Source organism: Sus scrofa, chromosome 4 (assembly GCF_054392235.1).
Source record: "Sus scrofa isolate SSC_HxYL_T2T_F1_AM1 chromosome 4, Sscrofa_HxYL_maternal_Yorkshire_Landrace_v2.0, whole genome shotgun sequence".
NCBI classification, from domain to species: Eukaryota; Metazoa; Chordata; class Mammalia; order Artiodactyla; family Suidae; genus Sus; species Sus scrofa.
Window position 1 is genome coordinate 111,864,749 of NC_139386.1, and position 27,902 is coordinate 111,892,650.

The window sequence follows — 27,902 nt, forward strand, 5'->3', positions numbered from 1 at the left end:
CATACTGTCCTATTTTGAGACAGAGGCTGGGGTGCCCCAGGGGTTATACCAGAACAATTGGTAAAGCATCTCTGGCCTGGGTGCTGTGTTTGTTGTTAGGCTGCCCAGTCTTGGGAGAGCTAAAGTGCTTGGGCTGTGGGAAGACCCTGTTGCCCAGAGACGAAGAATGCATTCAGATTGTGTGATTTTGACAGCTTAGTTTCACATAGATCATGTGACATCTGGGCAAGTAATCCAATTCCTTTGTGCCTGTGTTTCCTTAATCGGATTATTTTGAGGGATAAATGATACACTATACTTTGTAATGGGCTTAGCCCAGTGCCTGGAATAGTTTGTAAGTACTGCTTAAATAATTTGGAGCCCCTGGAGTTCCTGTGTGGCACAGTGGTTAACAAATCCGACTAGAAGCCATGAGGTTGCGGGTTCAGTCCCTGGCCTTGCTCAGTGGGTTAAGGATCCAGCGTTGCCGTGAGCTGTGGTGTAGGTTGCAGATGAGGCTCGGATCCCGCGTTGCTGTGGCTGTGGCGTAAGCTGGCGGCTGCAGCTCCGTTTGGACCCCTAGCCTGGGAACCTCCATATGCTGTGGGAGCGGCCCTAGAAAAGGCAAAAAGACAAAAAAAATAAAAAATAAAAAATAATAATTTGGAGCCCCTGTGCTTTGGAGTCCATTAAGTTCTAGCCTGACTTTTTTCTCTCCATTAACTCTGCCTCCCACAAAGTTAAGCCAATCTTGTTTTACCTTTTACCTCAATGTGGGTTATTCATAAATCTGACTTATTCTCTCTTCTCCCCAAATCCACATCCACAAACTCAATTTTTATTTCTATTGACATTTCTTATCCCCATTCTTTCCCATATTGTTATCCAACTAGCCCCAAACTGTCATTTTTCCCTTTTGCCTGCTTCCAGTCCTACTCCCCCACTTAGTCTTTCATGATTATTCTTCCCTTTTGTCCTGATTCTCCCTCCAAGTTTATTACCACCTGCATGGACTACTGGTAAAGTCTTCTAGTTACGCTTTCAATGGGTCATTGATCGTCCTGTTGCAGGCTCACCCTGTTCCAGTCTGTCCCATGTATTGGTACCAGATTGGTCAAAGCTGTTTCTTTGTCCCTTGTTTTGATTCATTTTTATTTTTTATTTTATTTTATTGTCTTTTTAGGGCCATACCCACGGCATATGGAAGTTCCCAGGCTAGGGGTTGAATCAGAGCTGCAGCTGCCAGCCTACGCCACAGCCACAGTAATGCAGGATCTGAGCTGTGTCTGTAACCTACACCTCAGCTCACGGCAACGCCAGATCCTTAACCCACTGAACAAGGCCAGAGATCAAACCCAAGTCCTCATGGATACTAGTTGGGTTCATTAACCACTGAGCCACGACAGAAACTCCTGATTCATTTTCAAACTTTATATACTACTGAAGGAGGTTTTTAAGAACTGCGAAAAATTCATCAGAAAGGGGCATTTACGGAGTTCCCGTTGTGGCTCAGTGGTTAATGAATCCGACTAGGAACCATGAGGTTGTGGGTTCGATCCCTGGCCTTGCTCAGTAGGTTAAGGATCCGGCCTTGCCGTGAGCTGTGGTGTAGGTCGCAGATGCGGCTCAGGTCCTATGTTTCTGTGGTTGTGGTGTAGGCCGATAGCTGTAGCTCTGATTTGACCCCTAGCCTGGGAACCTCCATATGCCGTGGGAGTGGCCCTAGAAAAGGTAGAGTCCAAAAAAAAAAAAAAAAAGAAAGAGAAAGGAAGGGGCATTTATTTATTTTTTTAAATTAAGAATCATTTTCCCAAAGCATTGTCCCCCCCACTTATTTTTGGCTGTACCACTGCATGCAGAAATACCTGGGCCAGGAATCGAACTGCACCATGGCAGTAACATCCTTAACCCACCGAGTCACTGGGAAGCTCCCCACAGCATTGCTTCGATTGCCATTCTCTTATAATCATTCAGTGGAGCTTTTGAAGGTAATTGGATATATCCATTATCTTGATTGTGGGGATGATTTCATGAGGATGTATAGGGGCTGGGGAGCCATCAACCCTACACTTTGAAGTGTATAGTTTATTCTGTGCCAATACTCCTCAATAAAGTTGTTTTTAAACAAACAGTGGTTTTCCATTCCTATTAAATAAAGCCTGACTTTTCAGCCTGGTATTCAACTTTTCCCAGGGTCTGGCTCCAACTGCCCTTTCTAACTTTATGGATCAAGAGCCTCCTCCACATAACCAGTTCTCCAGTCAAGTTGAGCCACTCACTAAGCTACCCTCCTCCGACTGTTCTCTGTGTTTCCTATTTTTCTCAGGCTCTACAGGCATCTTCAAGACCCAGCTCAAATGTCACCTCATGAAGATTATCTAGGTAACCCCAGTAAGAAGGGATCTTTGCCTTCTCATAATTTTTTTTCTCACCCCAACCCTGACTGCCCTCTCATAATTTTATTTGCCCCATATCTATGGTCATATCACAAATGGTCTTATATTATAGTTTTTTGTGTATTTACCTTCCCTACTAGAATAAAGGATCCTTGAATGAGGAGAATTTATCCTTCACTTTCGGAGCCCCCCTCCTCCCCATTCTCTTGCCTGTATGCAGATCTTAAAAGTATTCATTAAATGAATAAATGGGTGAAAATGGAGTGAACAATCAAATGAATGATTCAGCTTTGATTGTATTTTGAATAGAAGTCAACCTTACCAAGAATTCCAACTCTGTGGAGAAAAAAAAAAAGGTACATTACTTCCGTTGCAAGTTATCAATTGACATTTGCCTCTTGAGGATTGGTGTTTCTGAAACCAAATTGCCTGTGTGCTGGGTGGGACGCGGGCTAGGAAGCTCCCCATGGGGACCGAAGAACACGATGAGGTCTCAGAATGCTGCGGTGGCTAGAAGCCAGCTGGAAGATGGGTAGGGGACTTTTTGCTGTGGGTGATGTGAGAACAAGAGCAAAGCAAACAGGCTTTGTTAGAGGTGCTTATAAGCCTCTTCTGTGTACATTTCTAAAAGGAGGAACATTCTTTTCTGGAAATAAACGAGGCATTTCTTTCCTGGACATTGGGGGTGCATTGCAGCCCTTTGGGCGGGGGGGCGGAGGTACTCTGTGCTTCAGCAATGGAACCTTTCCTTTCACAGTGACAGCCCTGCTGCTTGGGCAGCAGCATTCAGGGAAGGACTCTGTGCCAGGACCCTGGACCTCTCCATAGGGAAGGCCCATCTGCTCCTGGCATAGTGAAGGTGCCCAGCCAGAGAAAGCAAGAGACCTGAGTAACCGATGGAATGAATAACCAAGTCAGAGTGGATCTCTCACGAATGCCTAACCACAACAGTTATTTGTCACAGTAGAGCTATTTTAGGTAGGCTCAAAACCATGTGAAGCCCTGTGGGTTATACAAATGTATAGAAGGCACTCTCATTGCCTTTGATAAGCTTAAAACTATGGGGAGGGGGTGGGCATTTTAAGTGCTTCCTTTTGAATAAATTCCTCTTTTCAATAAATGTATGGGAGACAAGAAATGTGAAAAAATTAAAACATCTGTAGTGGAATATAAGGATTTATACTGAAAGAATTCATACTAAAAGGAGGTCATGGTGAGACAGAGTTAGGGGCTGGGTTTTTGAAGAAAAGAGTAACTAATTAGTCTTTATGGTTTTATTTTCATCTTGATGAAAATTAGGAGTAATTGTGAGAGTAGCCAAAGAAGTGGCAATAGAATGACCAAGTCGATGGGTGATGTTGTGTAGGTGGGCTGGGGACACTTGATGAGGAGGGGCAATGGGACAAGCTAAGAAGTCTGGACTGGTCCCCATCAATGACCAGTAAGGCCTTTAGTTGTTCAGCATTAAAGTGGAGTCTTAAGAACATTTATCCAGCCTTCGTGACCAGGAGATAGAAGAGCGGAAGATAGGAAGATGACCAAGAGCTTACTGCTGCAGGAATCCAGATGTGAGATGGGGACAGTGGTTAACATGGGAACAGAAAAGACAGATTGAATCTGAAAGACACTGAGAAGAAGGGACCAAGAGACCTTTTAAACCAAGAGGATGCTCACAAAGGACAGGGTGTTGCACAGAAAATACGCAAAGCCCATGTCACGTCAACGACCTTTGGATGTAGGGGAAGGCAGGAGTAGTGAAACTGAAGCAAAGTGGGTGAATGGCTTTCTGAGGGTAAAAACCGCCTCTCCCGGGAGAAGGGTGTTCTGAGAAAGCTGAGTGTCTTCCCTATTGACAGGTTTATTTCGTTCTAATAACCTCCCCGCCCAACCCCGCCTTCCAACAGTCTCTTTGGTTAAAGTGCTTTTGTCATTTAACGCCCAACCTTCGTGACACTAATGTTTCCCCTTACACTGGCACACTCCCCTCTCGTTGGAACAGGTGACAGTGTCTTCGGGGCGCTCCTCCCTGTTGTCGTCTTCCTCCTGAACAAACACGGGGGCCAGATGAGGCAACAGTGAGACGTTCCTTCCTCACGCCTCCTCAGGTACCGTGGGATCACTTTCCACTAGAACTCAGCCTTGATGGCACTGATAAAGTGTTTCTGAGCCTTTTGCTGCACGGAATTGTTGTGTTCCTGTAGGGCTTCTGCCAGACTGGTTTAAATGTTTCATCGTAAATGCTTCACTGCTTTGAGGTATTTGCCAGTCTTTGCTGAATGACTTGTTTCCCTTCCCCAGCTCTGATCTTCCCACAAGATACAAGTGAGTCAACAGAATCTTCAGTTATGCTCCTATTGTCCTCCAATGTCGGTAGACGTGTGAAAAATTAGGTCGTAGCTCAGATTTATTAAAAATAAAACAAGTGTTTTGTTTTCTCCTTCAGTTTGTTTTTTGCTTGCTTGAGTGGTCTGCTCAGGAAATGGCCTTTCAGCTAAGTGGGTTTTTGAGGTTTGGTTATTTCATGATGTTTCTGTATCTTTTAGTTTTACGGTGGAGCAGAATCCTAAGCATGGCTGCTTGCTTTTAAAGATCTGCAGTTCTGCGAAGACACTGTTTTCAGATCCTTCTGTATCATATCTAAGCAAGTTTTTCTTTCTTATCTCATATCTATCTCCATCTTGTCCCTCCCTAAGAAGAAAACAAAAAGAGAAATTGTTCTGCAATATGGGCTTGCGGAAAATAGATTTAAATTTTATTTTACTCACCATCTTTTTGTTTATTCCTTAGTAAAGTTCTGATTCTGATGGAAGTAAAGATTTTCTAAGGTGACAGAGAGATTATGAAACTGTATGTCTCTTACTTGTCCAAATATAGAAAAATCACTCTCCTTTTAAGGTTATACTTGGCTACTTTGCAAATGTGTAAGTTAGCTTGGAATCTTTTAATTTTTATCAGTAATTAAGTCTATACTTTAATTCTAAGATGCTTTATTATTGGTTAAGGATGGTTTTCACCACGTTCTGCTTGTTCACTATTGTATACACAGCCTCAAACCTAGTGCTTAGCATTCAGCAAGTATTCAATAAATTCGCTGAGCAAATGAATACATTTTTTTCTAATTAGAAAATAATCTTAAAGGAAGCATTTTAAAAACCATCCGTAATCCCAGCACATATGAAATTGATTCTTTTCTGCAACTTTTAGTCTTCATTTAATCATGTACGTACTTTCACATGGTTTTAGTTGTTGTGAACTTGAAATTTTGTCTCTTAAAATTTTTTTCCCATATTTCATGTTTTTAAAAAGCCACATTAGGAGATTCCATTGTGGCTCAGCAGGTTACAAACCTGACTAGTATCCATGAGGATGCGGTAAGATCCCCGGCCTCACTCAATGGGTTAAGTATCCAGCGTTGCCATGAGCTGTGGCGTAGGTCACAGATATGTATCAGATCATGAGTTGCTGTGACTGTGGCACAGGCTGGCAGCTGTGGCTCCTAGCCTGGGAATTTCCATATGCCTCAAGTGTAGCCCTAAAAAGAAAAAAGAAAAAAAAAAGCCACATTAAATATTGCATTATTTAGAGCAGCAGGGAATTTTCCTTTAAAGCTAGTTAGGGATAATTTGAGAAATACTATCCTGCTCTCAACAAATGTTGAAGAATTGTGGTTCATTTTATTTTATTTATTTATTTTTACAGCTGCACACACAGCATATGAAAGTTCCTGGGCTAGAGGTTGAATTGGAGCTGTAGCTGCAGCCTACGCCGCAGCCCCAACAACACTGGATCTGAGCCACATCTGTGGCCTACAACACAGCTTGCAGTAAAGTTGGATCCTTAACCCACCGAGAGAAGCCAGGGGTAGACTGCAATTTCACAGAGACAATGTTGGGTTCTTAACCCCCTGCACCACAACAGGAACTCCTATAGTTCATTTAATTTATTATGGAGATCAGGATTGAAATTCTTCATTGGCTTCACATTGCCAGTAAGCAAGATACCTCAGTGGCCTCTCCCTCCCGGTTGTAAGGCTCAGTGAAGAAGATGCAGCCCAAGAGTGTTCAGAATCATGTCCTGAAAGAAGTTTAAAAAATGTTGCAAGACAGAGGAGTTCCCGTCATGGGTTGGTGGATATGAATCTGACAGGTTCGATCCCTGGCCTTGCTCAGTGGGTTAAGGATCCAGTGTTGCTGTGAACTGTGGTGTAGGTCACAGAGATGGCTAGGATCCGGCATTGCTGTGGCTGTGGTGTAAGCCAGTGGCTGTAGCTCTGATTCGACCCCTAGCCTAGGACCCTCCAGGTGCGGCACCCCCCCAAAAAGACAAATGTTGCAAAACAGAAAGGATTGCTAATATCAAATAGAGGAATTTCTTTTGGAGTTCCCGTTGTGGCTCAGTGATTAACAAATCTGACTAGGAACCATGAAGTTGCGGGTTTGATCCCTGGCCTTGTTCAGTGGGTTAAGGATCCAGCATTGCTGTGGCTGTGGTGTAGGCCAGTGGCTGCAGCTCCGATTCAACCCCTAGCCTGGGAACCTCCATATGCCATGGGTGCGGCCCTAGAAAAAAGACCAAAAAAAAAAAAAAAAAAATAGAGGAAGTTCTAACAGTGTATTTTCAAATTTTCTTCATGATTATTTCCGACTAGTTTTGTTAACATATTATTAGTTGAATTTCTGTCCTCAAACAGATATGTTATGCTGATTTTTATTTTGTTCTGTTACCAAATGAGATACTCTTGGGTAGGTCTGTACCCATTGAGGAGAGAATTTATGCAAGCTGAGCCATGGAAGCTTTTTCTAGAACAGAAAGGCCCCATTAGGGGCCAAATGCCACATGCACAGCGTGGCTTCCTGAAACAGTGGCCTTCCCACATTGGCTGCAGAGTATACGTGTCTTCTATAGAGATAGTTGTTCAGGCTTTCAGCCTTGAAAGTTGCACTGTTCCCGGCAGGGTGGTTGATTTTTACTCTTTTTCCTCTTCCTTCATATTTTACTAGCATGACATTCAGGGGATTTTTTTTTTTTTTTCCCGCCTTTTAGGGCCACACTCGCAGCATATGGAGGTTCCCAGGCTAGGGGTTTAATCGGAGCTGCAACTGCTGGCCTACACCACAGCCACAGCAGCGCCAGAACTGTGCCACGTCTGCAACGTAAACAGCTCATGGCCACGCCAGATCCTTAACCCACTGAGCAAGGCCAGGGATCAAACCCGGAACCTCATGGTTCCTAGTCGGAATTATTTCTACTGTGCCACACAGGAACTCCACATTCATGGGTTTTGTGCCACCTTCCCGGTCAGGGGCTCCTTCTGGGGGCCACTGTGCTCCTGGATCCTCTACAGACCAGTGCCCTCAGTCTTTATACCCAGAACCCAAAGAAGCTCAAGAAGTGCTGGAGGGCTGGGGTGGGTTCTGAACTCAACGGCACTTCCCTTACTGGACGTGAGCACTTCCCCAGCCCTGGGAGAGACGTGGACTGTCAGAAGCAGCTGACTTTGCTTCACACAAAGGAGAGTTTGAGATCTCTATGGCAGACTTAAACTTTCTGAAGAAAACTGCCTTCTCTGATGCAGAGAAGTTTGCTAGGATCACACTGACAAGGAACTTCTGAGAAGACTCCAGGGTCTGTCTCTCTTCTGAGGTTAAATGAACCTTATAGAGTTCATCTGGGCCTTAAGGAATCAGAAGCATCAAAGGGTCTTTGTGCTCATTGGGGAACTAGGAAGAGACCATCCATCCATGGGGACCTGTAATTCTGCCTTTTCTCTAGGAAGCAAGAAAAACAATGACTTTGGCTTCAGGGCAATGGAGGAGAATAGACTCGGAGCTATGTTCTGCTTGGCCTCCTGTGTATTACAAACCTGACTTGTAATCAGGTTCTTCTCTTGGGAAGGAAGGCACTAGGGCCCAGGAGTGAGGTGCTGGCTTTGTTGTGTGACCACAGAGGGCTGGTTACGCACTAATTTCCTCTGGGGCTTGTGATGAAGTCAGTAAACCACAGCCTTCAACATGCTCTGCTCAGGCAGCAGCGGTGGCTTCTCAGTGCTGTCTCGGCCATGACACACATTTGACATGCCCTCCTTTAAACCGCTCAGAGACGGTCTCTCTTGCCCTGCAGCATGGACCAAAGAGAAGTCCTACAGAAGTTCCTGGATGAGGCCCAAAACAAGAAAAATAACAAAAAGGAGTTTGCCAGTGAATTTCTGGTAAGTCCTATATGTGACCCGGTCGGGCTAGTGACATAGATGTTTAACTGCTTGCAATGGTCCAATTCTTTTAGACCAAATTGCTCTTGTGATCAAGTGCATATCAGACCTTTGGGGGAAGAAGGCATCCTAAAAGTGTGACTTCTCTAAGTGGCGTGTGTGTCCTTCGGGTGTCCTCTACCATGCCTGATAGCTTAGCTTTCTTAGCAAAACATAGTTTGGAATATTTTGTGTGCTAGTTCTTGGAGGTTGACTGGGAATCCTCCAAAAGACCTGCATCATTCCAGGGGTACAAACCTAATATTCATTGAACATCTGGAGTTCCCAGGTATCTGAGTTCTAGGTTTATGTTTCAAAGGACTCATTTTCATGCATATCAAGAGGAACCAGAGCAAGGTTCCCTTTTCATGGAGCATTACCCTTTTGGCCTCCTGTGGGGTTCCATTTGGATGACAGAGGCTTTTGAAGAGCACCAAGCCACGTTTATTTTTTGTCGTGTCTTTGGGCAATAACAGGGTTTCCTTAACCTTCTTTTGCTGGCTGGGGTAGGACAGGGAGCAGAGAAAAGTGAGGGACATGGTGAGAAACATAAGCACAAGGGAGCCTGGGATCACCTGGGTTTGATTACCCAGGGGAACACGGCATCTCCTGCGGGGGAACTGGTTATTGACGCAGTGGCAGCTGAGCAGGCCTCATTCATTCAATGAGCCAGCTCGCCCGGGGACACAGGATATCTGAGGGTACCTACCATGCATTTTGGAATACTTCCAGCTGATGATTCGAAGCTGTAGGGACTTCAAACTGTACCTTTTCAGCTGTGAAGAAATGGGAAAAATAAGAGAGTTTAAGTGTAAAATCTGAAATTAAATCATGATTCTGTCCTCAAGCAAATGATCAACTATTTGAAATGTGCCTTGATCTCACCTGGTCTCTATTTTCTAACTTCCGCAGTGGGGATAAGTCAGGCCCTGCCTCTCTGCACAGGATTATTGTGATGTCTCAATATCCACAACAATAATGCTTAAATGTGGCTGTTCATTCAGTAACACTTAATGAGCACCTGCTGTGTACCAAGTTCAGTTCTAGGCACTGAGGATATGGTAGTGAACAAAACAAAAACCTTTGCCCCCGTGGAGTTAACATTTCGCAGATAGATGTGAAACCACTTTGTAAATGTTCTCGAGTGATTAGGTTCTTATCACTGAGTTATTGCCTATTATGATAGAAACCACTGTGTCAGCTCAACTTGGATTATATTGTGGTGTCATGAAAAATTGCACTCTAACTGCCGCTGGCCAGGCATCTGAGTCTCTTTGAGTAGAGTTAGCAGGGATGGAGGGAAGACAGAAATCCTGGCCTCTGTGTCTGTTAGACATGTATCTGCTCCTGGACTATAACTGGACTATAGCTGGAGCCAGATTCACCCAATGCAGAGAGGTGAATCGTGAGCTGAGGGGGCAGTGGCAGCTTCTGTTTTATTTTGGTTGTGTTTTTGAAAATAATATAGACAAAAAAAAAATAGAAAAGAAAATAATACAGACTACATCCCTAATATTTCACCTTTTCTCAGCTCAGTTATTATAACCTCTCACCAAATTCTAGCAGCTACCTCACCTCCTGTTTTCTCTGCCTCTTGCCTTGCCCCACCTTCAGTCAATTTTCCATTCAACACCCAAGTGATCTTTTAAGACTACAGATCTGGTTATTTGGTTTTTTTTCCCTGCTCAAAAACTTTTGACAGTTTGCATTTTTTTCCCAGCTGTTTGAAATTGTGAACTGTAGCACATTTAGAAAAGTCCACACAACATGTTTAAGTATAATGATAATGCAACCACTACTCAGGTCAAGGAATTAGAACCCTGTCAGACCCCAGAAGACCCGTTAAAAAAAAACCCTTCCCCATCTGGTCCCTCACCCCACCCTGTCCTGCCCAGGCCAAGGAATAACCACTAAATTGACTTCTATATTAATCACTTCCTTACTCTTCTAGCTTCTGAGTTTAAGGACTTTGTTTTTGGGTGGTGATTAAGTGGAACCTCACTGTTCACTGACTCATGTCCTCCAGTGGAAAAACAGAGCCTTTCCCTCCCTCAGCCCCACCTAAAGGTTTAGCTGAGATACCAGAGAGTGGCTTTGATGGGGTGCGGGGTGTGAATGGGGTCAGGCTGCTTGCTTGGACAAGGTAAATAACTGCCCTTAAATTGGAAGGCTTTCCACTAGGTCACGTCCCACATTCCATCTTCAGCTCTTCACATGTTCTCCCAGGATGTGCTGTTTCTGAGATCTGGGAGCTGATTCTGTGACATAGGCCTGCAGAGGGCTGCCTCTGTGGGAATTATCAAAAGTCCTCTCCACTTCCAGGTAGATGCTCTGTGCACCCTGCCCCCCCAACCCGCTGGGTCCCTAGCTTTGATTTCTGTCCCCACTTCCCTCTTGTGCAGAGCGCATAGCCCTGCTATGACAGCTAGAGCCAATATCATACTGTTTCCATTTTTCCCCATGCCAAGCTTAAACTCAATAATCCTTCTGTAGTTGAAACTGCCACTGACCCCTCCTGTAAGGTTTTCACGCATTCACTCTAATATTTATTGAGTGCTCACTGTGTGCAAAGCATCATGCTAGATGCTGGTTCTGCAATGCAATGCTCCAGGCTTTGGCAGAGCTTATCTTCTAGGACAATAGAGGATGCCTTAGAGATGCAGATGTTAAACATTAACTACTCTATTAAATATTTATATAACTGTGATAGTCCTGGTGGGGTGTCAAGGAAGCATCACATTTATTGTCTTATTTATTACTCATATAAAAAAAAAACCAAACTCGGAGTTCCCATTGTGGCTTAGCAGTAACGAAACTGACTCATATCCATGAGGTTGTGAGTTCCATCCCTGGCCTCGCTCAGTGGGTTAAGGATCTGGTGCTGCCGTGAGCCGTGGTATAGGTCTGTAGGTGGTAGACGTGGCTTGATCCTAGTTGCTGTGGCTGTGGCATCAATGGTAGCTGCAGCTCTGATTTGACCCCTAGCTTGGGAACCTCCATATGCAGCCCTAAAAAGAAAAAAAAAAAAAAAAAAATCTAAGCAAACCTTATGAGCTTGTTCTGATCTCTGACTTCCAGATAAGAAAACCAATCTCTAAGAAGTTAAATAATTGGCCCAAGCACACTCAGCTCTTTAGCCATAGACATGAAATTTAACCTGGATCTGTCATTTCAGAGCCTGTTGAATTAATTCTTATACAATAGTGCCATGCTTCAACCAATAACTTGAGTCCCTCAAAGGCCCTAGCCTGATGGTAAGTCTCTAGTTCTATAGCATAGTTTCTATACAGCAGACATAGCAGTATGCAGGAAGTTCCCGCTGCGGCACAGTGGAAATGAATCAGGCTAGCATCCATGAGGATGCGGGTTCGATCCCTGGCCTCGCTCAGTGGGTTAAGGATCTGGTGTTGCTGTGAGCTGTGGTGTAGGTCCCAGATGCGGCTCAGATCTCAAGCTGCTGTGGCTGTGGTGTAGGCCTGCAGCTGTAGCTCTGATTCAACCCCTAGCCTGGGAACCTCCATATGCCACAGGTGCAGCCCTAAAAAGAAAAAGAAAAGACAAAAAAAAAAAAAAATAGCAGTATGCAACCACACTCTAGAAAATTCCTTAAAGGTACTTAAAGAAAAGGCCCTTATTGTTGTTATTTTTATAAAAAAAATCATTGCAAGTTAAAAGAAAATAAATTCATCATAGTACCAAGATCCCAACAAATACTATTTTGGGGGTTGTAGAAATTCTAGTTCTTGTCCTTTTATAGGATGCCTTTTATATTATCATAATTATAAACATAGCTATAATTTTTCATATTTTCACTTAAAATGACAAAAGACTCTCATGATGATTAAAATCTATATTAATGACGATGCAGAGCAGTATAATGAAAGTGTAATTATCATAGTAATGGCTAATACTTACAGAAACTGTCCTAAAGCCTTTTATATATCAATTCATTTAATCTATTGAGGAGGCACTGTTATTATTTCCTTTTTAGGGATGAGGAAATTGAGACACAGAGAGGTTAAGTGACTTGCTCAGGGTCACATCGCTTGTAAGGTGCAGAACTGAGTTTTGAGTTCAGGTAGTCTTGCTTTGCCATCAGTACTTGTAACCCCTCTGGAGTCGTATACATCTGGGTTTGGATTTACCTTCTGCCTATTAGTAGCTATGTGACCTTGAACAAAGTAACTACAAAGTGATAGCAAATAATATTCACTTTGCAGAATTGCTGTGGAGCTAATCAAATAAATATATAAAATACCTGACACGTAGTAGGCACCCATATACTTTAATTCTTTCTCAATTGTTGGACATTTAAGCTCTTTCTAATTTTTTCATGATGAGTGATAATACCGAAATAAACATGTTGGTCCACGTGGTTTTTCCCTTCGTTTGGATTATCTCCTGAGGCTAGATTCGCCCGAAGTATCATTACTGGACCAAAGAATATTAGCATCTAATTGGTTAAGTTTTGCCAAATGTGTTTCCAACAGAGTTTGAAAAATTTGCAATATCTGAATTTATCATCTTCTCTACGACCTTGCTAGTCTCAATTTAATATCTAAAAAAAATAGTAATAGATAAATGTTTTCACTGCTTATCATATGCGAGGCAATCTAAGTGGTTTACCACTTGTGATGTTAATCACTACAACCAACCCAAGAGGAAAATATTATCTTCATTTCACCCGTGAAATGGCAAACTAGGATTTGAAATGTGGTATGTTTGATTCCAAATCCTCTTAGCCTCTATACGTACACTTTGTCAAGTAAAATCATAACATGTTTTATGTTTCTAATTTAATTAGTATAAAATACTACTTGTTAGGTTAAATTTTTTTTTTCTTTTCTTTTTAGGGCTGCACTCACGGCATATGGAGGTTTGAAGGCTAGGGGTCGAATCGGAGCTGTAGCCTCTGGCCTACGCCAGAGCCACAGCAACACCAGATATGAGTCGTGTCTGCTACCTAGACCTACACCACAGCTCACAGTAATGCTGGATCCTTAACCCACTGAGCAAGGCCAGGAATCAAACCTGCAACCTCATGGTTCCCAGTCGGATTCGTTTCCACTGCACCATGACAGGAACTCCTTTGTTAATTTTGTTTATTTGATTACAGAACCTGAAAATTTTCCATGACTATTTTCTTTTATTTTATTTTAATGATTTTTAAAATTTTCTTCCCTTATAGCTGGTTTACAGTGTTCTGTCAATTTTCTACTGTACAGCAAGGTGACCCAGTCACACATACACATATACATTCTTTTTTCTCACATTATCATGCTCCATCATAAGTGACTAGATATAATTCCCAGTGTTATACAGCAGGATCCCATTGCTCACCCATTCCAAAGGCAATAGTTTGCATCTATTAACCTCAAATTCCCAGTCCGTCCCACTCCCTCCCCCTCCCCCCTTGCCAACCACAAGTCTATTCTCCAAGTCCATGATTTTCTTTTCTGTGGAAAGGTTCGTTTGTGCCATATATTAGATTCCAGATATAAGTAACATCATATGGTATTTGTCTTTCTCTTTCTGACTTACTTCACTTAGTATGAGAGTCTCTAGTTCCATCCATGTTGCTGCAAATGGCCTGAGTAGTATTCTATTGTGTATATATGCCACATCTTCTCAATCTGTCTGTGGATGGCCATTTAGGTTGGTTCCATGTCTTGGCTATTGTGACTAGTGCTGCAATGAACATACAGGTGCATGTGTCTTTTTCAAAGAAAGTTTTGTCCGGATATATGCCCAAGAGTAGGGTTGCTGGGTTAAGTGGTAATTCTATACCATATGGGAGCTATGCATACTATTTTCCATAGTGGGTTGTACCAATTTACATTCCCACCAACAGTGAAGGAAATTCGCTTTTCTCCATACCCTCTCCAGCATTTGTTATTTGTGGACTTATTAATGATGGCCATTCTGACTGGTGTGAGGTGGTACCTCATAGTAGTTTTGATTTGCATTTCCCTAATAATCAGTGGTTGAGCGTTTTTTCATGTGCTTGTTGGCCATCTGTATATCTTCTTTGGGGAAATGTCTGTTCAGGTCTTTTGCCCGTTTTTCAATTGGGTTGTTGGCTTTTTTGCTGTTGAGTTGTATCGGTTGTTTGTATATTTTAGAGATTAAGTCCTTGTCAGTTGCATCTTTTGAAACACTTTTCTCCCATTCTGTAAGCTGTCTTTTTGGTTTTTTTTATGGTTTCCTTTGCTGTGCCAAAGCTTGTCAGTTCGATTAGGTCCCCATGACTATACTCAGTCTCCATTTCTTCATATGAACTTTCTGTTCATGCACTTTTCATAATAACTAACCCATGGAACTGAGTTTCAGACTCTGTGCTTGAGAGCTTCACAAACAGAACATCATTTACTTCCCCAAAAGCCCTTTATAATGAATGGCCAGCAAAGTCCTGCCTGGACCACCCGTCAAGTGCTTCCCTGCTTCTCACAGCATCTTCAATTTCTTGCCCTTGTCTTGCTTCCTCTGCCACAGGGACTTTGCACATGCTGTTACCTCTGCTTGAATATTCCCTCATACTCCTCTACCTAGTTAACGCTTCATAGTTCTTCAGCTATCAATTTGGTGGTGACTTTCTCAGAGAAGCATTCCATCTCTAACTATATCAAATACGGTCTTAGCATTATCAGACATTTTTTAAAACGTTTTTTGCTCCTCCCACTCCTCCAGCTTTAGTAAGCTATTTGCAGCACTTATTGCAGTTCTAATCTTACATTTATTTGTGTGATTACTTGATTAATGTCTGCTTTCCCATCAGATTGACGCTCCACAAAGGTAAGGCTCAGGTTTAGTTCTGCTTATTTTGGTACCCTCAGCGACCAGCATAGTGTTTGTATTAGACACTGAGGAACAGAGAAATTAAACAACTTACCTGAGGTCATGGATTTCATAAGTGGTGTAACTCAGACTTGAAATAGAGCTATCCAACTTTTAAGCCTGTGCTCCTAGTCCATTCCGCATCTTCCCACTCTATTGCTTTCAATTTTTTCATTGGTGTTAACTTCTTAAATTTAAAAAGAAAAAAATTGTAGAATATAGGAGTTTCCATCATGGCACAGCAGAAATGAATCTAACTAGGAACCATGAGGTTTCGGGTTCGATCCCTGGCCTCACTCAGTGAGTTAAGGATGCAGTGTTGCTGTGAGCTTTGGTATAGGTCGCAGACGTGGCTTGGATCCTGTGTTGCTGTGGCTGTGGTGTAGGCCGGCAGCTGTAACTCCGATTGGACCCCTAGCCTGAGAACCTTCATATACTGTGGGTGCAGCCCTAAAAAGAAAAAAGAAAAAAAGAAAAAAACAAAAAAACAAAACCCAAAAAACAAACAAAAAAATGTAGAATATAACATACACAGGAAAGTGCTTTAAACATACATATAGAATTTAACAATTAGTAATAAAGCAGGCATCTATATAAGTGCCACTCAAATCAAGAAATAGGACATTTGGAATTCCCATTGTGGTACAGCAGAAATGGATCCGACTAGGAACCATGAGGTTGCGTATTCGATCCCTGGCTTCACTTGGTGGGTTAAGGATCAGGCATTGCCGTGAGCTGTGGTGTAGGTCGAAGACTTGGATCCCCTGTTGCTGTGGCTGTGGCGAAGGCTGGCAGCTATAGCTTCAATTTGACCCCTAGCCTGGGAATCTCCATATGCTGCAGGTGCTGCCCTAAAAAGAAAAAAAAAAAAAAAAAAAAAAAGGACATTAGCTTACAGATGCAGCTTGGATCTGTCATTGCTGTTGCTGTGTAGAAAATACATAGCCAGCAGCTGCAGCTCCCATTTGACCCCTAGCCCAGGAACTTCCATATGCAGCAGGTGCATCTGTAAAAGGAAAAGAAAAAAGGGGGGGGGGGAGAAATAGGACATTGCCCACACCACACCCCAGAAATACCTTGGGGTATCCTTCCAGATCCCACCAGACTAGAGGTAAACCTATCATGATGTTATTTTTTTTCTTTGTTTTTCTGCATAGCCTCAAGGCCTATATATCACTAAGCAACAGAGATTAATTTTACCTGTTTTTGAACTCTATGTAAAATTATGCTATATATACCTTTTTAATATCTTCCTTCTTTTGCTCTACATTATGTTTATAAAATCCATTTAGTTGCATGTTTCTAGGTCTTAATTCTTTTAATCATTTTTATGAACTCTGTCAATGTTTAATATGTTGCAGAGTGCACTGACAGATGCCGGCAGGTAGTCACTTTGGATGGTATTAACTATTTTGGATCACCATAGTCCAGTGTCTTTTTTTTTTTTAAGGGTCACACCCACAACACATGGAGGTTCTCAGGCTAGGGGTCTAATTGGAGCTGCAGCTGCCAGCCTACACCACAGCTCATGGCAACGCCACATCCTTAACCCACTGAGCGAGGCCAGGGATCAAACCTGCAACCTCATGGTTCCTAGTTGGATTCATTGCTGCTGTGCCACGATGGGAACTCCCATAGTCCAATGTCTTGACTTCAGCTTTACTGGCTTAAAAATTCAGTTTTGTCAGTTGATCAGGTTCAGGCAAACACGCAAGAAATTCACTAGAAACAGGAATGTTAAGTTATTGATTTTGGGGGGAGAGAAATCAGTGTCAAACAGAGCAGAAGTTTGCACTACTGGCCAGCATCTTCTCTAAATTTGGAGAAAAACTCACGTGAGAACCAACTATAATCAGAAAGTTGTCTGATGAGGATTTTAGCGGCCTCAACAGTGATGGTATAAAGTCACCATCTCCTTCTTCGAATCCCCAGGCTATTGGCCACCACTCTTTTCTGGAGGACACAAGAGACTTTACTTCTGAAGACCATCCTCTTCCATTAGCATTTTTTAGCAGATCAGTTATAATTCACAGAGAAAGAGTTCACTGGTGGTTCAGTGAGTTAAGGACCTAGTGTTGTCACTGCAGCAGCTCGGGTCTCTCTCCTGTAGCGCATGCTCCTGCCTTGGCCCGGGAACTTTCACAGGCCGCAGGTGCGGCCCAAAACAAAAAATTTGCAGAGGAACATGTATTCACGTTGGTCAACTACTACCACCAAGTGTGGTTTTCTGACATGTACATTTCAACCATTGTGTTAAATAACGCGTTAAAGCTTGGTCATACGTGTTATGCTGGTCATTTTGCCGCAGTCTTTAGGTTTAAAACTTCTTAGATGTAGTTTTTCTTTTCTACATTGGAGGCGGATGAGGCATTTTCACTTAGAAAGCATATTTTAAAAAGGTTAATATGTGTATAAAAAGTGAGAGCTTATTGAAGGACAAGAATTGTGCTAAATATACATATATGAACGCATTGGATGTCTACCTGTATTTTTTCAAAGATCGTAGGTACGAAAATATGAACATGGCTTCATGTAGGGAGGGCAATTTGATTACAGTGTATTTTCCTCCTTCTAAAAAAATGTTTGGGGGAGTTCCCGTCGTGGCGCAGTGATTAATGAATCCGACTAGGAACCATGAAGTTGCAGGTTCGATCCCTGGCCTTGCTCAGTGGGTCAAGGATCCGGCATTGCCGTGAACTGTGATGTAGGTTGCAGACGCGGTTCGGATCCCGCGTTGCTGTGGCTCTGGCGTAGGCCGGTGGCTACAGCTCCGATTAGACCCCTAGCCTGGGAACCTCCATATGCCAAAGGTGTGGCCCAAAGAAATAGCAAAAAGACAAAAAAAAAAAAAAAAGAAATATATGGTTGAATAAAAATTGAAACTTAAAAAAAAAAAAAATGTTTTGGGAGTTCCCGTCATGGCTCAGCGGAAACGAATGTGACTAGCATCCATGAGGATGCAGGTTCAATCCCTAGCCTTACTCAGTGGGTTAAGGATCCAGTGTTGCCCTGAGCTGCAGTGTAGGCTGCAGATGCTGCTCGGAACCCGCGTTGCTGTGGCTGTGGTGTAGGCCGGCAGTGACAGCTCCAATTCGACCCCTAGCCTGGGAACCTCCATATGCTAAAGGTATGGCCCTAAAAAAACAACAATAAAAAAATGTTTGGGAGTGAAGACACTGCAAATAGAAGTACAAAAAACAAAAATACCACTAATATCACTTCACCTATCAAATGCACCTATACTTAAAACATTATCATCCTAATGTTTTTCAGAGTTGAGAAATATGCATTCTCCTACATTGTTGTTACAACTTTCTGGAGGTAAAATTTTTATATCAGTTCTGATATATATAGTTAGGAATATAGGCCAAAAGCCTTTGAAATGGGAAAATTCTTTTATTTTTTTATTTTTTTAGTCTTTTTTTTTTTTTTTGTTGTTGTTGTTGTTGTTGTTGTTGTTGCTGCTATTTCTTGGGCCGCTCCCGCGGCATATGGAGGTTCCCAGGCTAGGGGTCAAATCGGAGCTGTAGCCACCAGCCCACGCCAGAGCCACAGCAACGCGGGATCCGAGCCACGTCTGCAACCTACACCACAGCTCACGGCAACGCCGGATTGTTAACCCACTGAGCAAGGGCAGGGACCGAACCCGCAACCTCATGGTTCCTAGTCGGATTCGTTAACCACTGCGCCATGACGGGAACTCCGAAATGGGAAAATTCTTTAACTGCTCCTGAGAATTCATCTGAAGGAAATAATGAAAGATATTTATATAGATTTTGGCCACCTATTGTCATAGCATTCAGAATTATTGTTTAGGAAGACTGGAAGCCACTTAAACGTCCAATAATATAAAGGAGCATGTGAAAAAACTTACGTTGCATCTCACACAATAGAATACTCTGACATTATTAAAAATAATGTAGAAGAATACAATTTGGTAAGTAAAAGAGAAAGTTAAAAAACCCTTTATACAATATGAACCCATTGTCATGACACACATATAGATAAAAGGTTGGAATATAATTTTTTTTTTTTTGTCTTCTGTCTTTTTAGGGCTGCACTCGCAGCATGTGGAGGTTTGCAGGCTAGGGGTCAAACTGGAGCTGTAGCTGCTGGCCTACGCCATAGCCACAGCAACAAGGGATCCGAGCTGCGTCTTCGACCTATACCACAGCTCACGGCAAGGCTGGATCCTTAACCCAGTGAGCAAGACCAGGGATCAAACCTGCGTCCTCATGGATACCAGTCAATTTCATTAACCACTGAGTCAGGACAGGAACTCCTGAATGTAATATTTTGAGATATTAAGAATGATTAACTCTGGAGTTCCCCGGTCACCTAGTGGGTTAAGACTCTGGCATTGTCACTGCTGTGGTTTGGTTCATTCCACTGTGGCTCAGGTTTGATTCCTGGGCTGGGAACTTCCCCATGCCTTGGGCATTGTCTGAAAAAGAGCATGACTAACTCTGAGTAGTGGGGGTTATAGGTTATTTTTATGTCTTTTTTTCTTTTTCTTCTAGGGCCACCTCCTGAGGCAAATGGAGGTTCCCAGGCTAGGGGTCTAATCGGAGCTGTACCTGCCCGCCTATGCCAGAGCCACAGCAACGCGGGATCCGAGCCACGTCTGCAACCTACACCACAGCTCACAGCAACGCCAGATCCTTAACCCACTGAGCAAGGCCAGGGATCGAACCCGCAACCTCATGGTTCCTAGTCGGATTCATTAACCACTGCACCACGACGGGAACTCCTATAGGTGATTTTTAATCATCATTTTTTTGTTGTTCTCTGTGTTCTAAAACTTCTCCAATTAATATATATATATTTTTAATTTAAAGAATCTGTATTTAAATTTTTCCTTTAATGTTGTTGGATTCAATTTAAACAATGATAAAAAAAAAAGACATGTTTCCTGAAGATGAGCTTTCATAGAAAAGGTAAATATTTCATTTATTAAATACAAAGACATATTTATTAAATACGAAGAACTCAGTGAACCTAATAGAAAGAAGATACCCAGTTCTGAAGGCCAGGTGCTAATGTCCATTTATAATGCATTAGAAATCAGATTGGGGAGTTCCCGTCGTGGCTCAGCGGAAACGAATCTGACTAGGAACAATGAGGTTCCTAGAAAAGACCAAAAAAAATAAAAATAAAACAATAATAATAAAAAAAAGTCAGATTGGTTTTGGAGCAATTCTGGAGACTTATCATAGACAGACCAGAGAAGGCTTAGATACATTTTAGTTCTATAGAGAAGATCTAGATACATCCTAATTCTAGGTGTTCCTTTTGTGGCTCAGCCCTACAGCTCCAATTTGACCCTCTAATGCAGGAACTTCCATATGCCCATGTGGCTGTTAAAAAAAAAATAAAATTAAAAAAATTTTAAAAATAGATACATCTAGTTCTGTATTTACTTATAGTTACAATATTTGCCAAGCAGTCAGGAACATAGTAGCTCCTGCATAGCAAGTGCACAAACATCTGTTGAACTGAAATGACTCATTTATGTGAATCAGCCTGTCACTTGAACATATTATCAGCACTTCCTGACTTTCGTGCCGGTGAAGGTGCACTTTTTTGCTGCTTCCACCAGATTAAATATATCATATTACCTCTGAAGCTAATTTCTCCCAATTCTATCTCCAGCGTCTCCCTAGGGACCTTCCCGTCCCACATTTTCAGTTATTCACAGGTCATTTAAAATACACTTTTAGGAGTTCCCATCATGGCTCAGCAGTAACGAACCCGACTAGTATCCATGAGGATGTGGGTTGGAGAATTAAACCCAGTGGGTTAAAGGATCTGGTGTTGCCGTGAGCTGTGGTGTAGGTCACAGACGTGGCTCTGATCTGGTATTGATGTGGCTGTGGGGTAGCCTGGTGGCTGCAGCTCTGATTCAACCCCTAGCCTGAGAACTTCCATATGCCACAGGTATGACCCTAAAAAGAGCAAAAACAAATAAACAAACAAACCCACCGCATTTTACAAACCCACCACATTTTAAATAAATTTCTTGCCATATCCTCTCATTTTCTTTATTTAAAGTTGAATCTCATGGTTTATTCACCCCAGTGTAGTTTAGTGCTTATCCACCCACTCACCTACCTTTCTATAGGATTGCAACCCAATCCCCATAAGTTTATTTAGTTGGAGACGACTGCGCACACACTCAGGGCCAGTTCAGTCTTGCCCTGTTCCTAATGCAGTAGTACAGCACCCTTGTTTACTGGTGTAGAGGCCAGAGCGCCTAATTCCATTCTTTAGCATTCATGCTTTTTGTTGCAGGGCTTACAAACAGGGAGAGAGGAAGCAGCCTTTATTCGTGCAGGCACTGCCTCAGGGGGTTCATAGCCAAAGGCTGAGCTGGGAAGGCAGGGGGGTGCTGTTTTACACACCCTCTGTTATTTTTTTCTTTTGCTCTTTGGTCCCTTTGTCCCCCTTATAAGGTAACATACATTCTGTAATTTCTGAGTGGACAGTTATACATATGGTTGGCCCCTGGATTCAGGTTATGTTACTCTTACAGGTGCTGCTGCCGCATGTTGCCTTCCCTTTGTTCTGGGAGGGCCCGTCCCCCTCCCCACTATACTTTCTCTATCCTGTTGGAGGCTTGGAATAGATAATACTGACCTGCAGCTGTAAGTCGTTGAGGGAGGCTCTGGAGATACCCCAACTCTGAGTCCCCTCTTCTACCTGAGACAGAAAGGCCAAGTTTGATTTTTGCTACTCCCAAATGTAGCTTATGCTATGTATTTTATGCAGTAGTGTAGCCTCCAAGGCAAAGATAATTGTAGTCTCGTGCTTTCTCTTTTCTTTCCCTTTTCTTTTGGGAGTGACCTTAATTCATTTACTAGTAATTACTAGTTAACGAGAAGTACAAGCAATAGATTTGTTACTGACCAGGGTTCTTGGCCTTCCTTTTCTTTTCTTTTCTTCTTTTTTTGTTTGTTTTGCTTTTTTTTTTTTGTCTTTTTGCTATTTCTTTGGGCCGCTGCCTCGGCATATGGAGGTTCCCAGGCTAGGGGTCTCATCAGAGCTGTACCACCGGCCTACGCCAGAGCCACAGCAACGCGGGATCCGAGCCGCGTCTGCAACCTACACCACAGCTCACGGCAACGCCGGATCATTAACCCACTGAGCAAGGGCAGGGACCGAACCCGCAACCTCATGGTTCCTAGTCAGATTCGTTAACCACTGTGCCACGACGGGAACTTCTGTTTTGCTTTTTAGGGCCATACCTGCGCCATATGGAGGTTCCCACAATAGGGGTCGAATTGGAGCTACAGCTGCCAGCCACAGCCACAGCCACAGCAATGTTGGATTGGAGTCTCGTCTGCAACCTACACCACAGCGCACAGCAACGAGGGATCCCTGAACCTGACCCACTGAGAGAGGCCAGGGATTGAACCTACAACCTCATGGATACCAGTCAGATTTGTTTCACTGTGCCACAAGGGGAACTCCATCTTGGCCTTTCTTAATCAAAAGAAATTGATAAGGGAGTTCCCGCTGTGGTGCAGCAGAAATGAATCCGACTAGGAACCATGAGGTTGAGGGTTTGATCCCTGGCCTCGCTCAGTGGGTTAAAGATCTGGCTTTGCTGTGAGCTGTGGTGTAGGTCGAAGACTCGGCCCGGATCCTGCATTGCTGTGGCTGTGCGGCAGCTATAGCTCCAATTCAACCCCTAGCTTGGGAACCTCCATATGCTGCAGGTGTGGCCCTAAAAAGCAAAGAAAGCAAAGCAAAGAAACTGAAAAGAGGCCAGAGAAGAAACTCAGGCAATGCTTTATTGGGGCCCTTGCTGCAGCAATAGGCTAGTGAACATAAGTAACAGTTTCCCTTGCCCACTGTCCTAGGGAAGTGGCGGGGAGGTGAGATGAGAGGGGGGGAAGTGTAATGGGGGGAGGGCTGCTGGTTCCTTATATGGGGTGAGGGTAGGGGTGGGGCCAGGGGTCGGAAAGGGTGGCTTAGATAGTTTGCCCACCCCTTAGGTGGTGGTGTATGCAGGGTGCATGCTTAGCACCGCTTCTGCTCCTGGTACTCTGTCCTATTTGCTCAGGGCTCTTCAGAAGTGGCAGTTGGATTTTTGGTCTTTTAGTAGCATCTTGTTCACAATTTGCCCTAGTGGCTCAGGCACATCGTTATTTTTAGTCCCTTCGTTTCTTCCTATTTTGTTGCTTGCGGAGTTGCTTTGTCCAGGTGCAAGCACTGTAGCAAAGGGTCTCAGGTCCCAGACTGTCTCAGACTCAGTCCTAATTTCTAGAGTTTTATGGTCAGGACCTCAGTTCTGTTCTCCTGTCTTGAAAGGAAATGGGTAGTAAGTACAGTCCAGAAACCAAATCGGCTTGCTGTTAACTTATTGAGCACACACAGAATCTGGTTTCTCATACGTTTCAACTGATCAGGGCTCAGGAAGGATTCTGGCCCCTTTTCCTTATTCTTTCAGCATCTTTTCTTTATTCCCCCCTCGCTCTTATTGGTGCCATCTCTAGGGAACTCACATCCCTTTTGCGGCTGGCAAAGAAATACCTTCTTTTGACCTCTCTTTTCTCCCTCACCCCCAGCCCACTCTCATGGCCTTGCTTTCACTTTTATACCCTTTTGCTTCCTATTCTCAGAGTTTCTCTTTCTCTGGTGAGGTTTATCACTTCTTCTGTCCCAAGTCAGCTCGGCTTTATTTTCTTTTGGGGTGTTGCAACCTGAGGCTCTAGCAGGGAGAGGAGAGGAATGAGAAAGATGAGACCTTTACAGTGGTCTGACCACAAGGTAAAATATCTGAAAAAAAAAAAAACTTTCACACTTTCCAAATTAACAATTCTCCAGGCATTTTCTATCCTATGCTAGAAGAATGTCTCCATTTGTCATCAGCCAGATAACACCAAGAGAAGGAGTAGAGTGGGAAATAAAAAGCCATTCTTTCCCGTTGTCGTCGAAAGTGGCAGTCAACACAGCTAAACAAGCATAGGTTACACACACACACACACACACACACACACACACACCTTTTATCTGTGAAATGTTATCCAATTAATGTAGGCATGTCTTTCAAAAAAGGGCTTTGCCTAAAGCATCTCCCTGGAAAGCATTGCATGAGCAAGAAAAGCAAAACAAACGAAAACAGTGTAACAAGGAATATGCACTAGGCTTCGTTTTCAAGATTTTTAGAATGAACTACACTGGGACTTGATATCTCTTCAGCAGCCCTGGAATCAATGGAAACCTGAAAATTATTGTTATTGTTCTGTGGGTGCATAAGAGCAGAGTGAGCTGAAAAACTGGTATAACTTGAGTGGAAATATTTTCTTAGTCTTTCATGTGTTTGTGCCACCTCCTTAAATTCCCAAACTAGCCCGCCTATATCCATCTCAGCATAAAAATATGCTGTATAATGATCATTCAGCATCTCTCCTCCTGAGTCCAATTCTGAAAACCCATAAGAATTCAAACCATGGTAAGAAACTAGGATTTAAGAACGGACTGTACACCTGTTTTTTAATAGGTTGCCTATGTCTGATCTAATTCTACAAATAGAAGGAAAAAAAATGGTCATTAGAACAATACATCCTAGTATTTGTGGTCCAGCAAATAAGTAGGCAGTGGCTATCTGTTCCATTTGTCATTCTTAGTTGGAAACAGCTTACACTACTATACTTTGAGTTGTTATAATAATTAATGATGTAGTTATTATTCGGAAAGTCTCAGCTGAATTAGATTCTAGATATTTGATAATTCTTTGTATTATGCTGACAAAGCTTTCATGACCCCACTTCTTTCCTCTCCTTACAGACTCAGTTGTCAAGTTATCCTGAACTGATTTTGAAATCTAATGATGAATTTGGATGCTTTGTTGGAACACTTTTCTATTCTCAACTTCCTCTTTTATCTTTCTGTCTTTCTGTGCCATTATACCTTTATTTATAGGCTCTCCCTTCCTCGCCCATTTCTTTTAATGACTTAGTTATGATTGCCCTTAAGTAAAATCCTACAGATAAGACACACATCCTCATTAAGTATGTGAAAACTCTATATGAAATCTAAACACCTAAGGAAAATAATTAACCATTTCCTTCTTTTACAGTTTTTCTTATTACTAGTCACAGGGGAAAAGTTCTCTCTCTATTTCCTTATTTCTTTCTATTAGTTTAGGCTATGGAACAAAATAGACCATCATCATGGGTGAGAAATGCAAAAACAGTTCCGGGTGTACATTTATGAGAAAGGAACGGAAAGCCACCGTTTTAAAGAAGGGCTGTTACCCATAATTGTCAGTGACATCAGTTTGTACAATCTTGAAAGAACTTAAAAATCAATCTTTAGAAGACTCATGATTGTGGGACAGTGGAAAATATGGAAAATTAGCTTGGAGTCCAAGTGGGGAGAGTCTTCAGTACCTGGCTAAGGAGTTTTGACTTTTTCCTAGGAGCAAGGGGGATTCGCTGGATAGGTTTGAGCCAAGAGAGATAAGAAAAACAATACTTTAGTAAGAATAAGTTAGCATAATTGTGCCTAATTAATATGAATTGGGAAAGACAAAAGTGTAGAGAGGAGTTAAGAGCAACTATCATTATTCAGGCTTTAAGGGAAAGAGCCTGAATTAAGGTATCTCCAGGGACATAGGAAGGAAGGTTGATGTGAGACATTGCATGGATAGAAGTGTTAACCTTGCGGACTGAGTTAGCCGTGGGAATTGTGGGAAGTAGGGAACCAAAAGTAACTCTCAGTTTCTGGAATATGGTTGCCTAAGATAAAGATATTGCCATCGACATTAACAGTGGGGAGAGTAATGATTTTACTTTTAAATGTGCTTAGTTTGAAGCTGCAATAAGATACCCACTATGGCTCAGTGAATTAAGAATCCAACTAGTATCCATGAGGATGCAGGTTCAATCCCTGGCCTCACTCAGTAGGTTAAAGGACGCGGCATTGCTGGGAGCTGCGGTGTAGGTCGCAGACACGGCTCAAATCTGGCATTGCTATGGCTGTGGTGTAGGCCAGCAGCTGTGGTTTTGATTTCACCCCTGGCCAGGGAGCTTCCACATGCTGCAGGTGCGGACCTAGAAAGAGAAAAATGACAACCAAGGGGAAATGCCGAGGACAGGCTTGGAAATTCAGGACTGGAACTCAAATCTCATCTCAATCTCAATAAAGAAATTTGAGTTATTCAATAAGGATTGGAATTATAATTCAATTTGAATCGGTTAAATATTAAAAAAAACCAAACAAACACTAGTATGCCGTCTGTAAAATATACTATCTCTGAGCAAAAGCCTTTAGTGAGAAGAACAGAGAGTTGCAGACTTAACTTTGGAACTTTGGATAATTCATAATTAGAAGATAGAAATAGACGTGGAAGAAAGATTGAGAAGTGCGAAAGAGAAGTCAGATAAGACAGATGAGAACCAAATAATGTGAACTAATAAGGGCAGAGGGAGGAGGACATTTCTAGAAGGAAGTTAAGTTAAAAAGAACGAAAACTGAGAAGATGCTGGGGCATCTGACGCAGAGGAAATAATCAATGATCTGCACGTGACCAAGTCACCACTAACTAGTAGGCAAATGATGAAAATTCTTTTCTGTAGTTCAATTCAGTACATACTTATTAGCTATCACACATGCTTTCCCTTGTCTTTCTCAAATTGAATAAGGGTTGACCAAAGTCAGATCTGCTGAATATGCTTTCTTTGAGTGATAAAGGAGTTAAAATCCAGAACAAGGCTGATTCATAAGAAGGAACAAAAGAGGAATTATCATGTCCTCTCACCTGAAATTTTGGTCTATAGTATAATATTGACAAGTGAGAATTATTTTATTATTTTAATAACAGAGCTTCTCTTTATTAAACATCTACTCTGTACCAGTGCTTCACTCATTTTAATTCCCCCTCTAAGGTAAATATCCCCCCCCCACTTTCCTTACAAAGAAATTGTGATGCAGAAAGATTAAGTAACATGCCCAATTTCATTCAGCCAGTAAATGTAGAAGTCATTATTCAAACCCTAGTTTATCCAACTCAAAAACATACATCAAAATTAACGACAGAGCTGGTTAATAATACAGATGCCCAGAGTTACTGCTATGACTCAGAGGGTTAAGAACCCAACTGGTATCCATGAGGATATGGGTTTGATTCCTGGCCTTGCTCAGTGGGTTAAGGATCCGGTGATGCTGTGAGCTGTGGTGTAGGTTGCAGACGCGGCTCGGATCTGGTGTGGCTGTGGCTGTGGCTCTGGCCAGAGGCTGCAGCTCTAATTGGATCCCTAGCCTGGGAACTTCCATATGCCACCATGGGTACGGCAATAAAAAGAAGAAAAAAATAATACAGATGCCCTTGGACTGCCATTGACTAAGTCATGTGGTGCAGGTTTCTGTGCAGGTTGAGCCCTGAACCAGGTTCTAGACACTCTCTCCATTTAGAATTGTGAGCACTGTTTTGGTAGTTT

General features: G+C 42.6%; 1 protein-coding gene across 2 annotated transcripts in view; it reads left to right on the forward strand.

Annotated features, from left to right (window-relative positions):
- The first annotated feature begins 8,300 nt into the window (after positions 1–8,300).
- Positions 8,301–27,902, forward strand: part of PTPN22 (protein tyrosine phosphatase non-receptor type 22) — a 66,096-nt gene continuing 46,494 nt past the window's right edge. The window contains exon 1 of one of the 2 annotated variants that reach the window (XM_021090719.2): positions 8,301–8,583. In XM_021090719.2, coding sequence (XP_020946378.1) covers positions 8,497–8,583 — 87 coding nt within the window. In that variant the 5' untranslated portion in view covers positions 8,301–8,496. The remainder of the gene's footprint in view (positions 8,584–27,902) is intronic. The other variant, XM_021090718.2, reaches the window with a different exon arrangement.